General features: G+C 41.2%; 1 protein-coding gene across 1 annotated transcript in view; it reads left to right on the top strand.

Moving 5' to 3' along the window:
* Window positions 1-272: 272 nt before the first annotated feature.
* Window positions 273-17,347, top strand: part of ube2e2 (ubiquitin-conjugating enzyme E2E 2) — a 41,596-nt gene continuing 24,521 nt past the window's right edge. The window contains exons 1-3 of the mRNA XM_031728434.2: window positions 273-477; window positions 3,681-3,864; window positions 6,239-6,289. Of these exons, the coding sequence (XP_031584294.1) occupies window positions 3,689-3,864; window positions 6,239-6,289 (227 nt within the window). The 5' untranslated portion in view covers window positions 273-477; window positions 3,681-3,688. The remainder of the gene's footprint in view (window positions 478-3,680; window positions 3,865-6,238; window positions 6,290-17,347) is intronic.

Raw genomic sequence — 17,347 nt, 5'->3', positions numbered from 1 at the left:
GCTTAAATACCCGTGAGCTGTGTGCATTGCAATAGGGTCGAGTGGGGAGGGGAGGTACTGGGGCTGGGGGTATTTCTTGCACACATGGGGCTCATAATTTGTGGCTACGCTCCTGCACAGGCTGATAAAGACATTTTATATGGTGACTTATTGTTACACGACTAACGTCTTTTATTCCTCGTATTTAAAAAAAACAAACAAAAACAACTTACTCATTAGGCCCTTTATTGCTTTGGCCTCGCGTAGGCTACTTCTCTCACCAATGCGGCGCACGTGCACGAGCGGTGTGCGCAGACCGGGAGCGCGCGCGGAGGCGGTCCGGGGCTTCCTCAGTTTTCTGTAATCGCTTTTCTGCTGCTGCTACCTCCAGTTAAATAGCAAGGACACGGGAGCGAGCAGGCGGCCGTGAGAGGATATACTTTTTTCGGTACCTTGGGATTACGACGCGGAATTGCAGCATCGACGGCCAGCTGTCAGGTAAGGTCGACACACGCGTTCAGCCGCCGTAGATCCGCGAAAAGTAAGTAAATGTCCCGTGAAAAGTGTCGTTTTCCAGTGAAGAAGAAGAAGAAGGGAGGAGGAGGAGGAAAAGAAGGGGGAGGTGGTGGTGGTAGTGGTAGATGTGTGGGACGAGCCTCCCTTTGTGCCGAGGCAGGGTCACTGCTCTTCACCGCACAATGTGGACACTCCAGAAACGGCTAGGAGTCACACGTTTACCCCCCCGCACCGCCACCGCACACCACTCCGCTGGCACTGCCGCCGCTCACCGTCCTCCATCAGCCTCGCCGTCGGTTGTGTCGGACGAGTCCGGCATTAACGCCTTCTCCTATGCGCATTTTCATTGAGTTTAAAACACCGAGGCCTGCTTCTGCTTCTTTTTTTCCTTTAAATACCCCCCTCAGCGGTAATATAACGCACCCTTCTCCTCCTCCCCCCGGCCTTTTAACGTTAGCTAGCTCCCAATTATGTTTATGGTCGCTTTTGTTTTAGCCGGCCCCTTTTGTGTGTTTCACCCCCACAAATGTTGACCTCCTTGCTCTGACAAAGCAATGAAGTGATGTCTTATGCCACACACACCTCTTAACTTGTGTCCGTTGTTATTTTTGAGGGGATATACGGACCCTGGCATCTCGAAACCGGGTACGTTTCAGCCGTTGGTGTCCTTACTGTCACCGTGAAAGCCCCCCCCCCCCATTGAAAGACGACCTATCCCCCGCTTCAGTTGATCGCTTTGATTCATTTCGTGCCTATCAGAGAGCTTAAATCGACCAGTTTTGCTTTTAAAAAATAAGTTTATGGTATTTATTCAAGCCCAGGGGCGTTTCCAGGATTTAGAAAAACAAAACAAAAAATAGGTGGCATATTGGGGGGGGGCGGGGGGGGGGGGCAGAGAAAAATCTGAATCAGAAATAAATACAGTGTGGAAAAATGTTGTAAAAACATGTTGGGTACCAATTTCAGGCTCTTGGTGTGACATGAAAAATGATGCTTAACCACAGCTTGGGATATTTTTTTTTTTTTTTTTTTTTTTTTTTTTGGCAAAGTCGCAACACAGTCAAAGGGTAGCAACTAACAGCAACCAGGCACTACTGACAGTCAGCTGCATTCAGTAACTTCAAGAGGACAGATGCAACTGAGAGGCTTGAGAGTGATATTTGAATGTGGTAAACGCATTAGAGGATTACCTTGCTACAAAGCATTTTGCTAAATTGCAGTATTTGCTTGTTGTCCGTTGCTTTGTCACTGATGGTTTGTTGCTAGTGGACATTCCCGTCTCTGGTCAGTCACCTCTACCTTAGAACGTCCACTTGGCACCACCCCATCTAAATCACTGGATATGGTTTTCATTTGCCATGTTGCTGCCAGTTATGTTCTTTTTTTGTTGGCACCCCCTGGTGCATGCCCGCCAATTTCATAACTTTTAATGCAACATAATTACATGAAAAAGTAAGGACTTGAATAGAGGTGGATATAGAATCGAAAATTAGCTTCACTCCGCACTGTGAAAACCCATCAGCTGGTATTCTCCTGACATCACTGATGATCAGAAATGGAGGGAAAGTTTATTGAGATCATTCGAGGGCAGCTACCTCTGACACTCTCTTTGATGCTTGTAGATGAAGAAAAGAAAAGAAGCATAGGGCCTCTGCAGGACTTCATGTTACTGTAATTTGACTCTCGCTATCCGCCTTACTCCTTATCCTTTTGACTCCTTGGGGTGAATACTCATGGGTTTTTTACGCAAATGTATTCCATGGAAATAATGCAAAACTTACTTCACTAGCTTTACCGCGTGTAGCTTTTAACATGAATTTAATCTAAAAGGTCATTATTATTATTGTTATTATTATTATTATTATTATTAGTTTGTTTTTTTTAAATGGTTTAAAACTTCCCAAGGTGAGCTCAGGTTGTCAGCTGAATCATCTGAAGTTCAGCAAGCGCTGGGCAGCACTTTCATGAAATACCAGTTATTACCACTAGATGAAGCATTGTAGGAAATTCTTAATTATAAAGATTTCCTGGCAAAAGCAAGCACGTTTCTTGAGGAAATGGAGACTAGAGGTACAAAGAAATGCCAAAAGTAAAAAGAATAAAACATTTTAAGTTGCCCACAGGTAAAATGATGCCTCCTGGTGGTGAGGTTTTAGATAACTTACAAAACGTACCTAAAGTAAACGCTTAACTTTGGCTGCTACCACTGTGGGGGGGATAAATGTATTCATTATGCAGAATCAAATGTTATTGATTCATGATTATTGATTAATTAACATATAAATCACTGTAATGTTTCTGCTGTAGTTGATTTTAAACATTAGGGTCAAACTGTTTGACCTTCGTCTTAAGGAAAATAGATTTGATTAACTCAAAAATAAAATACAGAAGTGGACATTTTTGTTGCAAATTTAATTAGCGAGTTTGAAAAATTATCCTGAGTTAGTCACATCAGGGTTTTTCCCGTGTGCAAAGAGTACAACCTTAGAAAGGTGTTAGTGTAACCAGAGTTTAATTTCCTCAAGAAAATAGGCATTTTTGTTTATTAACACAGAACCCCCAGAGGCCCATTGTGAGCAGGAAAAAAACCCTGCTTATTTACTGCTGAGCATTTTTCTAACATAGCACAGGAGAAGTAGATTTATTTGTTTAAAATCTGCAAAAGAATATGTAAATAAAGAGTTTTCAGTCAGGGCTGAAGCCACCCCACGGCCCCCACTCTGGACACACCCCTGTTCCAGCTTTGTCTTTGTCGTTTGTAAACAAATGAGCAACAGAACCTGGGTAGTGTATTGATATTTATATTTTTCATCCACAAAGAGCTTTCTGTGTCTCAAACTACCACATTATCCAGTAAAGAAGAAGAGAGAGTATGACACAGAGCAGTGACAGGACCTCTAGTTTGTTTTAGAAATCTAGGCCAGTGGAGTCTACCTAATGACTGCTCTGTCTGTAACCCCTAGCAGATCATTGGGTGAATGTCTCATTATATTCTCAACAGGGGCCTTATACATGTGTAATCTGCTGCACTGTAAGCTTTGACAAATGTCTTTTCATCAGCTTTCACTCTGCACAATTTTAACCCTCGCCCACACCCAGCTTTTGATTTAGATTGTCTACCCAACTATCAGACATTGTGGAAACTTGCAACCTATTAATATTTGCATGTTCATTTATTGCTTTAGGGCCCACGATGTCCAGCGAAGTGCAGAGACCAGACGACAGCCCCAGCACAAGTGGGGGAAGCTCGGATATTGAGCAACGGGAATCGGTACCTGCTGAACAGGAGCGAGAGCAAGCACAGCCCAAAAAGAAGGAGACCAAGATCTCGAGTAAAACCGCTGCTAAACTTTCAACTAGTGCCAAGAGGTAAGAAAAGAAGAGAGGGCTTGAATCTGGCTTTGAGAGCCAAGCATTTACACAGGAGTTGTTTGTTAAACTGAAGGCCTCTCCCCCTTCTTGTGCCCCGGGGGTGTGAAGTAATATAAAAAGACTACAGTCCCACAGGCATTGTCATTTCAAACATCCACGCTATTCAGTGTGACGCTTAACCCACAGAAAGGAGGAAACTCGCACAGCTCTGCGCTGAGGTGTCACTGCTGTCATTTATAAAGAGAGATTCCCGTTCCAGCCTGTTTGTTCGACTGGATGCGCCTCGTGCTCCGCAGCCTACACCAACACCAACACTTACCTCCAACCAGTCTTCGCACTTATTCCCAAAAAAGACAGCCGATGAGAGAATTATGCAACCACTTGGCTTAGGCCGCTGAGTCTTTTTATAACAGAGACTGACATTATGAACATCTCTGGGGGGGGTTTGTAAGCAGAAAAAGCCAAAACATGGGCGGACTTCAGCGTTGTTTTTGTGCAGCAGTGCCTGAATCCCAATTTTCTGGTTATCTGTAGCAAATGATCAAAGCTGTCTAATTTATCCTCGTGCTTAATAATCAGATAGTAGGAATACTTAATCTGGTTATATTTGCGATCAAACACTTGAAATCTGCACTGTTATAAACTGTTAGTAGTTTTACTTTTACCCACACAAGCATGACTGATTTGCATATATTTAAGGCAACTATCAACAATTGTCCAAAACCACAACTTCAGTTCACTTCTCAGTTTCTTTTTTTCTTGGTGGTGTGGCTGATGTGGAAGCTGCTGGCCAATAATTGACTTGTTTTAAACAGGAGGGTGGAAAAAAATCACACCAACGGACTAGTCTAAAAGTAAGAAAACATTTGGCAATCAAAGCTGTGCACAAGCTAATGGACAAAATTACATGCTCTCCGTAGATGCATTGGATTTTTATTATGAGCGAGCCATTTGAAACCGGTAATTGTATTCTTCAGAAACCAAATCATATTTTTAATATCACTAAAATGTGTGGCACAAATTAGTAATTGCTTCTTTCCTCTCGCGGATGTGCCGAATAAGGCTCCACTTGGCAATAACCAGTAGTATCACCGCAGGAGCGGAAGGAGAGGAGGTTAATGTGCACCTACTATTGTAGCACTGTCCACCCTCCATAACGCACGTGTGGCCCAAGTGGGTGGATGAGGGAGGACTACGCAGATTGGGAGGTTATTTCTAACTTTCAGCTTTAAGAGTCTTTTACATGCTGACATACAATTATGGCTGAAAAGAAAAGTGGGTGGATATTAGGTGAAAGTGAAAAGGTGGGATTACATCATGACATATTTTGGCTCTTTGCTTTCTTACCTTCTTCGCAGTTCTACTAACTCCTTCAGCCTGTTTTAGATGTTTAAAATGTCGCACCTGCCTCTCCTCCACTCTTCATCGTGCCAAACAACACACAGCAGCTTTCCACTGACAAAAATGCAAGCGTCTCTCCAAGTGCAATCGTATTACTCTGTAGCTCAAAAATCAATCAAACTGTCAGAAATATCCTTCTGTTTTCTCCCATGATGCTGATAAATCAGTATAACCGCTTCCCACACACAAACACACACACGAGCATGAGCTTGTCATGTCCATGTTGGTTGTTTGTGGTGATTCTGAATGAAACTATATTGAAGCATGTTTAGTTTAGTATGAATCTCACGAAAATGATCATATTAAAGCATCAATTATGTCATCATCAGTGTGGAGAACTGTATTGCAAATCCACACTGTATTACACATATTACATGTCAGCAGGTTAAATGTCAGAGCTACCATACAGCCAGTCATTGTCTATATGAACCTACTGCAGAACTTTCCACCTCACTTGATCATCTTCCCCTGACAGAGAGGATGAGGAGCACCGCAGCCCCGGTTAGTGGTGGGCACCATTGTAAAATCACAGAAAACTTCCCTGGTGTTGGGATTTAATAAAATAAAGACAATTAATTTAAACAATTAGTATTTTAGGTGCAGACTATCGAGGGCAGCAATGTCTAATTGTGTAGTCGACCACAGGCATGAACACTTGATTATGATTTAAGCACACTCGACATGAGTACTGTAGTATCATATTGAGTTTTTAGAATCTCATTTATAAGCCATTTAATAGAGAAAAGGTGTTTTCTAGTTGAGTAAACGGAATCTTAATTACAAGAAAAACTTTCTTTTAGGGGAAAGGCCAGAACCTCTTTGGAGGTCGTCCGTATCTCTTTTTCCGTTAGAGATTTGGGTTAAAGGCAACGCACACCGTCTTTCAAAGCTTTTATATCACTGAATAAATGCACCAAGGAAATCTCTACTCCTTCAGATGAATTTTAATTTGCGAATCTTTCTTTTGCAGGATTCAAAAAGAGCTTGCGGAAATAACACTAGACCCACCTCCCAACTGCAGGTAAGGAGATGTTACACATTCAGAGCATTGCTGTAATGACTCATAACCCTGAGTGTAGATGGTAAAGCTGATATGGACAGCAGCAATGTGCTGTTTTCATGGCTTTTCTCTGAAAAAAAAAAAAAAAAAAAGGAGATGTAATGCAGTTGTTTTTGTAACTGCTGCTGTTTGTTTGTATTTTTTGTTTGGTGTATTCGAGTGACTTAAGGCCACTGTGGAGTTGTTGTTGCTGCTGCTGCATAATGCATGCTGCCTTTTTTTTTTTTTTTTTTTTTTTTTTTTTTTTTTAGATGACAGTATTCTGGTTCCTCTGAAATGGTGGAAAACGAGTGTGCGGTGTGACTTTAAAACCTGTTTCGATTCTCGTGTGGGTTCCCCAGCTCGCTGCGCTGGGGATTTACCACAGACAATGGTTATTGTGTGCCACTGTCGCAGCTCTGAGCCCTTTGAGGAAGAGATACGGTCGCGAGCGAGCGGCAGGCCACATGTGCATCGGTCTCTGCGGACATGACAAAAGGCATACCTTTGGGAGGAAGCCAGCTTTTATTAACCCAAACCACACAAAGTGACACTGTCATTGATTGTGCCTCTGTTTATTACTGCACAATAATTACTCTCTGAATCAGCACTCGACTGCAAATTAAGAAAGAAAATGGACGCTAGTGTTTGTGGACACTTGTGGGAGATGCTGATGTTTTCTGACCACTGTGATTGGCTATATCCGTTCAGGCACCTGCTTAAAATGATTAAGGAAAACCGCTTTGTGTGACTCATCTGGCAATTTGAAATTACTACACCCTAGACGGCCTTGTTTATTGCATGAATTAATCACCCCTGCTGGGTCTCATCAGAAGCCCACCATCATTAACGATAAACATTGAGCTAACCTTTTCATTTCATCTCACGGCCCAGTTTTGTTATTGTACCGGGGGCTAAAAGAGATGTTGTTTTTTTTTCCTCGAGGTCTCTAATCTATTTCAACTCCCCCCTCCGTCTTAAAACTAGGTTGGCTCACATGAAGGATTTAGCTTGAGGACACAGCTAAGTCATTTGAAAGTAAAATAATCGCTAGCGGAAATTTCACACTCATCGTCTTAGTGGGGGAACTAGTTGCCTGGGAAACAATTAAGCTTCTTCAAGATAATCCTTTTTTTGTGTGTGTGTGTGTGTGTGTGCGTGTGTGTGTGTGTTGCCTTTCTGTATTTAAGATGACACCAAAAATCTAATAATGTGGGGTGTTTTGGTTTTTTTTTTGTTTTTTTTGTTTTTTTTCTCATCTGATGTAGTGAACTAGATTAGCACTGTGTTAACAATGACGGGGGGGGTCAGATGCATCAGAAACAATTTCTTAGGCAGACGATCACAGCACAGTTTATATTCTCGCATGACTGAGCACCCAGCCGCTGCGCATGTGTCGTCATCATTTGTATGCCACACGCTCCTCGCTCCTCCTGGCCAGGTTAGCCTGAGAGGTTATTCAATTCATTCATCCTGCAACAAATGGAGGCACAGACTGTGCCCACCCCCCACCCCCACCCCCTTTCACGAGGCAAATAGAGAGTTGTGTCAAAGAGATTCACTTTTGTACTTTCAGTAAATGCAGCGTTGGGGGCCAGCTGATGTACATTGTCTCAGCTCAGGAGCCATCCAGATTATTCCTCCATTTGTGTCCCGGTCAGAGAGAATTTCTCTTTTTCTATCGTACAGCTAAAAATCTGCAGTCTCCTTTGTTTCACCGACAGTCTTTTCACCTTCAGAGCAGTGGAAGGGATCCCGCAGCTTTGCTGCCTGCAAAATGGAGAGCCCCTCTTTGCATATTTAGCCTTCTTTTTTAAACATGCACAGCAGCTCTGAACTTTTTAGGTCTTGAGCTTAATTAATAGTAGCTCATTGACCTCATTGAATAGGGCCTATGCTGTAGTGTATTTGAGGTGGTTTGGGCATCAGGATGGCCTCACTTTAAAGGGTTTTCCAGGCATGTCTAAGTGAGAGGACACTTTGGGATAAACCTAGAACTCACTGGAGACATTATATCTTTTGCCTGCACTGGAACCGCCTCAGGAATCCCCCATGAGGAATTGGAAAGCAGTGCTAGGGAAGGCGAATACCATGGAATTTGGAGTACCATGTTTAGTTGGAGTCGAAAATCGACAGATGGATGAATAGGGTTTTTTTGTTTTGTTTTTTGTTTTTTTTGCTGTGTGTGCAGAAAACTGAAAAATATTCCCACCTGATTCTCCTGAAATTATCGAGTTCATGTGTAAAAATGGCTCATCAGTGAAGATGTGAAAGGTAAATTTGGACTCTTAGCCCACATCTTGGGAGGTGTTGAAGATCTAATTTAGTGAAGCATCTATGGCAGGAGGTTCCCACTAGATAAATATAATAAAACACCCACACATTTTCTTCATTCCGCATTCCTGTGATAACCCTCAAAATGTTTAAATGAGCTGCCTGTCTTGATAAATCTCTCTTACTAATGTTTCCTGTATTTCTCTGGCTGTAGAGAGGCTGCAATATTAATGCTTAAGTTGTTTTAAAACAAAAAATCAATTCCTATGCAGTGTGAACAAAACTGTCATACCTTCAGTGCAATGTCACCACTTGGAAATCGCAAGCCGGTATTTAAATGTCTCTCCAAGCTTTATCTCACCCTCTGCTTTGTGACAGTCTGCTTGTCACCTTGGCAGTTGTCATGCATCAAACGAACAGGAACATGTTGAAAGCCCAAGAGGATTTGACATGGCAATTATTCTCACTGTCATACACTTCAAGTATATTGTACAGGCAGCTTGTGCTTTTACACCTATTGAAGCGTATAAAGCAGCTTTTGCGAAGAATTGTTTTTTTTTTTTTTTTGAAGGGGCGGGGGGGTCCCTTTCTTTCCATCAACATGTGCAAATATTGCATTGATCTTACCGGGATGAAGTTTTGATTAGATAGGCTTAAAGCGAAGCATGAAAGGCTTATCACTAATACCAGATTTTCAAAGCCACAAAGATTCAAATGTATGCTGCCATCATCTGAAAGTGTTGCACATCTTCAGACAGTTAATCAGGTTTACAAAGGCTGCTGACCCACTGAAGGCATTTTATTTTTCATAAGCCCTTTACTCTCAAGTAACAATACAGATTATTTTCCCCATTATTTGATTCTTTAAAACGCCAAGAAAAGGTCTCATCATTTCCTAAATCCCACTATAGCACAAATTTCGTGTGATGTGCCACTGTGCAAATACTACCGCTAATATTCTGGTGCATTTAGTGCTTAATCAGATTTTAATCTCAATTGTGATTCTGGCTTCCAACGATTATGCAAGCAAAATAATTGGTATAAAGCGATTACCAACTTGATTTCATTTTAATTGAGTGAAAAGGTGTGTCATGAATCAAGTGCACACCTTTCCCTTACAGCGGTGTGTTTTTGCTGCTCCCTGAAAGCCCAGATTCATTTGCTGTTTGGCTAAGCTGAAGCCAAGGTGACTAATGTGGGATTTATGCTTCAGCTTTAAACCCTTCGGAAATCCTCCATCGTAGCCAAATAACATCCGTCCGGCTGTGATTGGCCTGTTCAGTACTGTATTGTCCTCCAGCAGACTTCTTCTGCTGCTGCCATTTTTTTTTTTTTTCTTTTTTAAATCAGCTAAGAGAATTTATCAACTCGAGGAAAGATATTCCACCCCCAGCTAGTGTTTTGGCACAGAAAATCCAGAACAACACAGGCGTTGTGATGGTTACATCGTAGGCTCTGTAGTAGGCTCGAGGCGGGGATTATACTGCGGTGCGAGCGTGGACAGCTGCACACACCACGGACGAATAGTCATTTGTGTTGTGCTCCTTTTAAGGCTGTAAGGACGCATGTGGAGTTGGTCAATCGTCGTCGTAGTGTAGTCCCGCGGAGTCTACACTACGACGAGTCATAAAAAATGGGCAGGCGTGCAGACATCTGCAGAAATCAGTGCACTTACCATCTGACAAAATTTGCATCACGTGAACCCAAGCACACACTAGCAACTCATGAACACGGAAATTATAGCCAAGTGAAGCATTTGTCAACAAGATCCAAGTAGTAAAGTTTTTGCAGTTGAACCCTTGGAAGGACTGTCGTCCGCCTGCAGCTGTCTTTGTTTCCGGATCTCTCGGGGTCTCTTACCCAGTCCACTTTTGGTAGTACACGATACTTAGCTTGGCTTCAGCTTGCTGTCACTCTTTCCCCCCAAGGCACTCAAGCCCACTGCAGGCCTTAGGCTGTGTTCGCCCTCATCTGCTCCCACAGTGGAGACAGGCTGGCAGGGATCAGCATTTGCCCTTGCAATAGGGGATTTTCGGTGAAAAACACCCACTAGTCAACTCTCTGACAGGACAAACCTGTGTCCTCCACGCCTGCCTCTGTTTTTTCGTTCGTATATTTCTTTTTCATTTGAATTATATTTTAAAGTTCAAGGAAACATACAGTAAAAACGTGTTTTTAAATAACTGCATGTCTTTTAAGCTAATGAGTAGGTGATCATTATTTTGCTTATGATCAGCAGCTTTACTAGTGAGTGGGTGTCACGTGTCCTGCCTCCTGCACACTCAGTCCAGGTAATTACCTCATCCAAACCACAGAGAGTATTTTCAGCAGTGCAAACTCATCTGAGGCAGGCTATTTCCTGCTGTGTGAAAAAATGGCAAATGTGGAAAATATCCTGACTTGATTCTCCATAAACTGTCCAAAATTCATGTGCGAAAATGGCTTTTGGCACAAAACACAGAAAATATAGGAATCCCCACAATCTAAGAAGTGAAAACCAATGAATACCTGTCATTTTCGATGGACTGTGTGAGTAAGAAATAAAAGCGTGAGTTGTTTTCCAGCTCTGCCTGAATATTACAAGTTTGAGCTACAGCTAAAGAAGTTAAAACATAATGCCTGTCCAAGGCTGCAGGAACAAAGTGGAATCATTTTTATCAGCTTTATCTGCTAAATCCCTTTTCATCATCATCCCCCATCTTCCTCTTCTGCTCTATTTCTTTAAAATACTCTGCCCAAAAACACTCTGTTCTGCTTCTCAGCTTTTTCCCTGACCTATCCCTTCTTCATTTCTATCAAATCATGAGTTGTTACTACTCAGCACAGCAACATTTCAAACAAAAATCCAACCGGGGTCCAAAACCTGCTGGTCTGGACACTGTGCCATTTCATCTCACAGTCAAACAAAAACTTCCATTACACCCTCGGAGGAGTGATAGCCAAATAATGCTCAGCTGCTTGAAACGTTAATATTAAAAGCCAGCTTTTTGTGTCAGCCCATCCACACTCAGAAACAGCTGCTATTGTTCAGCGATGTTCAGCAATCACGGCTGAATAATCCGTTGCTGAAGAGCTACACATACCAATTTCTCCTCCTGAAGCAAATCGAATAGATTAAAAGCAGGGCAGCCACAACCCACGGTGCACTTTGAGTAACAAGTTCAGCTCTCTTTTCTGTCAGGATGCATTCAGGGAAATGTAGGAAACCACTAACTGAAGTAGAAGTAGATAAGGTTGAGGGAAACTTGATTAAAAAGTCGTTTAAAACAGAATAGCTTCTGTGCTGATTTGCCGATTATAAACTAAGAGCACTTAAACAGTGTAAAAACACACAGTTAGTACACAGTACTGTTTAGTAATTATTTTTTTAACTAAGTTTCTTAAATTTTTCTTGCTGCTTAAGTATCAGTTTAACAGTATGTCTATGTTTTTGCAGTACATCATAAAAGACGTCATAAAAAGAAAATCTAGGAAACCATTTGTTAACCAAACGGCGGGCTGGGTTAGCGACTGAGAGCCAGTCCAACAGCTAGAGATTGCTAACCTATTCCTCGAGCTCCTTGCCACCCCTATTGTGATTTACAGTTTCATTATTTATTTAAAATGCTGATGGAGAAGACTAGTCGCACACAACTGACCCCAATGTAGGCCTGGGAATAAAGAACGATACCTGCTATGAACAGGTCCTCCTATATTTTCAGATCATCTCCCTGCACTTTACTCTTTCTCATGGTAAACTCCCATAATTTGTTTCGCCATAAAGCCTTATTAGGAGTATTATTATGAGTGTAATGATATGAGTATTATTAGGAGTAACTTAACTTAAATATGTGCACCTATTTTTGTATCTCTGAAAATCACCGCACTACACATAATTACAACTAATCTGTCAGCGCAACCTGGTAACGCACACTCTGATTCAAGGGGCCTGTGTGTGTGTGAGTGTGATCTCCACACCGGCAAACACATCAGTTATATGCCCGCTACCTTAGCAGCTGTTGTTGATTCACTACATCAGATGTCTTTACTATTAGAGGAAGACTTTAAAATACACTCAAATGAACGATTAAAATGAATGTTTTGGCAAGTTTCCATCAAAAACAGTCGTCCTTCAGTCTCCACAGTTAGAATCTCTCTGTAGAGCCAGCTGTACAACATAGGCTGTAGGCCTGTCTATAAAGTATAGTAAAAATATATGGGTTACACAGTTTATGTTATGTTAAGCAAACAAAGACAATATAGCAAAGTTTTTCCTGGCTAAGCATGATTGGTCCATTTATAGTTGGGGCAAAAATCTGTGCTTGCTTACTTAAGAAAAGTTTCTTTATGTCCCTCATATTTCTTCCCTTTTTTTTTTTTTTCTTTTTTTTTTTTTGTTATAAACAAAATGTTAAAATGAATAAATCCTGATAATTTTCCTTCTGTGAAAGGTGGAATGTCATGGAATGTTAAATTAGACTCATTTTATATTCGGATTAATATTCTTGCTGCAGCTTTGTTTCCCATGATACCAACAAGTATATCTGATAACTATAACAAAACATCTGTTATTCTTAAATATGAGAATTTGCTTCAGCTGCTTTCTTGTTATACAGGTTTTACTCTGTTTTCTGACACATTCAAGACTAGATTAACTGAAAGGTTATCAGTAGGCTAGTAAAAAATAATCCCGTCGTGCAGGCCTTGTTATTGTTTGCTGCTTGCTTTGAGCGTCAGCTAGCTGCCTCACATGTCTCTCTTCCTTTTGTTGGGGGTTTGAATTACAGATGTATTACATGGCTGACCTTTGGAGCAAATGGTCTTCTTTGGTCTATGCATTTCCTTTTGTGTTGACATGATTCCAGAACTAAGCTGTCACTGCTTGACGATATCAGGCAAGCTGTTAGAAAAATGTCCCTTTCACACTGCCTCACATGCTTGCTGGCTCACAGCCTTAACACGAGTACGCACCTCCATCATCATCAAGACTCTCACAGAAATGAGGCCGTTGTTCTCGAAGGTTCTGACCTCTAATTCTCTTCTCGCTGATGGGCTCGTCTTGGTGTCTGAGGTGGCTGTGCATTGGTTTTGTGTCGTGCCCCTCGGGGGATTATGTGTGAGTGACACAGCCAGTATAATTTTTCATGGCGTTAACATTAAGCACAGCAGGGAGGGCTTATCAATATTCATGAAGGGGCGGAGGGACCAGAGGAAAAGAGACGGGGGTGGGCTCCAGGAATACCTCCCGGGTGTTTGAATTGATAAACGTATTGTGTCTGGAAGCATCAGTGAATTATTATTGGTGGGATTTTAGTGCTATGATGTGCTGTAGATAAACAAACACCTTTTCTTTGCTGATAGACATACAGACAAGGTGTTTCACCAGCATACCTTTATGAAGTGTTTCTCCACTGTGTCAGCTGCCCAAATACAGAGACGGGCTGGATGACCAAGAAAAAAAGACATATATATTAGAGATGGCACGATACCACTTTTTTATGTACGATACGATATCATAAATTTGGATATCTGCCGATACCGATATGAATCCGATATAGTGAGTTTTTTAATCAATAAAACTGTTTTTTTTAATTTCTTGCTGCATTTTGTATAAGTTCATACTCAAGTTTAAATAAACAACAACACTAAAGCTATTCTGTTATACCTGTATGTAAAAAATACACTGCACCCAAAATATTTCATAGTTCAGCAACACTGATCAATCTAATAAACCTTACCTAACTTAAACCTACTCCATCCTCCCTATTCTGGTATTTTAAAGAGTACTTAGCAGAAATATTAAGCAACCTAACTAATAGGGTTGCAAACTCCCAGCAAAAACAAAAAAATAGGGAACCACCCCCCACCCTCCACCTCATGATGCTTAATCGATGTAATCAACTTTAATTTGATGCAGGGTGAAAAAAAAAAAAAAATGCACAGAAACAAATTATTTTTCAAGAATAATTAAATAGATTCAACATCTTTCTTCAACAGAATTGCAGAATTCACAGATGGTACCTTCCCAAAGGAAAAAGTACTATAGCTTACTAGGGTATATTAGACTTAATAGTTACTATATACAGTAATGGACTTCTATACATTTTACATCAGATTAAAACTTTGGGTGTAAGATTCAGATAATTATTTATTAAAAGCTAGACATTTTAAATGAGAATAAGAAAGAAAAGTATGTCTTTGTGCCCCCTTTTCCCTGTTAATGCCCTATCGGCCCCCCTGGCTAAACTTTGCTAGATCCGCCCCTGCACAGTTACCAGCCGTCAGCTAAAAGGATCCTGGTGTAGAAAGTAATATTAAATAAATTCTAACAACAGCTTATCAAGCTTAAACGTGCTGCTGTTGTTCAGCCGCTGGTTTCCTCTTTCTGGCGCGAAGTGGGCCAAAAACAAAGAAGAGAGAAGGACTCCCGACAGAAAAGCCGATCAGCTGATCGTTAAGCAGTTTCACAATTGAAGTAGCGGCAGGAAGGTGAGGGAGAGGCAGTCGCTCCATATATCGGTTGTTAAGCTTAACGCTGGAATGCTTTACAAACATTCAGAGATGAACTTGCACACTTGCTTTACTTCTCTCTGGGATAACTTCCTCGAGATGAAATGCTGGTTTGGTAGCGAGGCTACAAATACACACAGCCGCTCTATCAGGTGAGCACACTGCTGCAACGTGCTACGGTTATGAGCCGAGTTACGCCGTGTTGCAAGTTTTGTGAGGTGCTTTTTTGATATTTAATGGATCGGATTACATTTTTTATTTTTCGCCGATATCCGATCCAGTAATTTAGGTCAGTATCGGACCGATACCGATACGTAATATCGGATCGGTCCATCTCTAATATATACACACACACACACACACACACACACACACACACACACACACACACACACACACACACCATCTGTCACTGGGGTCGATCATTCACTCGGTGACAGATTTGTCGTATTTCTGTACTAATTTTGCATGCCGGTGTTTTTTATATAAATAAACTTGAGTTATTTGCATCCTACGGTCAAAAAAATGCATAATTCTTTTTGTGGGTTTTCTTTGATGTTCAGTTCACTGTGGAGACCGATGCACGTGCTGAATTTCTCACCTTCATCTGCCATTTACACTGGTGTGATGCACGTGAAAATAGGTACACTGAAAATAGGCTTGTCTGTGAAATGGGAGACATCTCGTGCTCAAGTGTCAGTGAAAAGTATCGCGATTGATTGAATTTATTTTTTAGAAGAAAAATGTAGACCACAGTTTTCCACAGTTCTATCTTTAGGTGTTTTTCCTTTCTGTCTAACCAGCAGTCTTGAATAAAAGCCTATTTAATGCACAGTGAAGTGAAACAGATTATTTTTATATGTCACCAAATGTTATCGACTTTATGTCCTCTGGTCATCATGTTTTCTGTGCGAACACAGCTGTAGATTCTCCACTTCTGTTTTGTTTTTTATTCTGTTTCTTTTCCAATAACAGTCACTGACAGCAGTCACAATTTATGTTTTTAATAAAACATTGGCAGTTAAAAAACAAACTTCTCTTTCACTTAACCGAATGTCAAAATAAATCGCTTTCTGAAATGTTGGAGTAATCACCTTTCATATGTCAGCTCTGTAATCACACCTCCAAAACACTGGTTAGTGGCAGTCTTGGTAGATGTTTCATCTTTTTATTGTTTTCTGTCCAAGAGAGTAATATCTTCTGTTATCAGTTTCCTGGCAGAAAAGTTCATTCACCGTTAACCATCGAGCACAAGCGTTTTTCATCTCGTACCAGCTCGGGCAGACTCCGGGTCAGTGGTCTTGGAGTACAGCTGGTGACGCCTGCATGGCAGTTTGTTTGTAGGCTGTCTACAGGATGAGAACCTTAACCTGCAGGGATGAGAACCACTTAAGAAAGTGCCTCATAATCTGTGTGGTTTGATTATTTATTTAAGGGAGTGTATATGCACCTGCATTTACTTTATGTTGACATAAACTTGAACATCATGTAGTCCAGACTATCTAATCTGCTGCTCACATGCACAAATGAACAAAGTGCTCCCAAAGATTATCAGAAAAATGAAAGATATCTTAAGTGTGCATCCGTTTTCGTGTCCCTACATAAAAGCTCCTGAAAAGAATAGTTTTTCCAGACAAACGAATTTATCCTGACTGTTTCTCCTCACACAAAGTTTTATGTGTAAAGGTAATAAGTTGTCTCCTATAGATTGCAGCTAACATATGCTCTCCCTCTGACACAAGCCACAGTTGAATTTATCCTTAATGTTTTCCACTGCGGCACTTGTTTGACAGTGAACACAGTCCGCCTTGATTCATGTGCGTCATTGAATTCTCAATGTCCTCATTTGTGAGGTAGTTTTCTGGCTAACATTTGTCCGCAGTGTTATTAATGGGTTTGCGGGGAAGTCGAGCATGAAGCATGGCGTGTGGACATTTTGTGGTGGATTGTTGCCATTACAAGCACCGCTTTCACACAAGCAGTTTAGGTCATTGAGAATGACTGAATGGTAATCTGAGGCTGGCAAGTAAGCAAACAGAAGGAATCTTTTGGCAAGCGAACAAATACTGTAACTCACAAGTAAACAGTTGCTCTTAGATCCCATTACCCTTCTGACTGGGATCTTAAAACGTAATAGATTTCCCCCTGAAGTCACAAATCACAGCTCCTGCCAAGAATCTTTAAAGTGTCTTAATGACATATTTGTGGTCTCTGGGATGAAATGTTAACACTCTTAACGTTCTGTTGTAAGTGGTGAAATGAATAATAACCAGGGAA

Source organism: Oreochromis aureus, linkage group 11 (genome assembly GCF_013358895.1).
Source record: "Oreochromis aureus strain Israel breed Guangdong linkage group 11, ZZ_aureus, whole genome shotgun sequence".
In the NCBI taxonomy this organism is placed as follows: domain Eukaryota; kingdom Metazoa; phylum Chordata; class Actinopteri; order Cichliformes; family Cichlidae; genus Oreochromis; species Oreochromis aureus.
The sequence above is the reverse complement of the archived record's forward strand: the minus strand, read 5'-3'. Positions and strand labels throughout refer to the sequence as shown.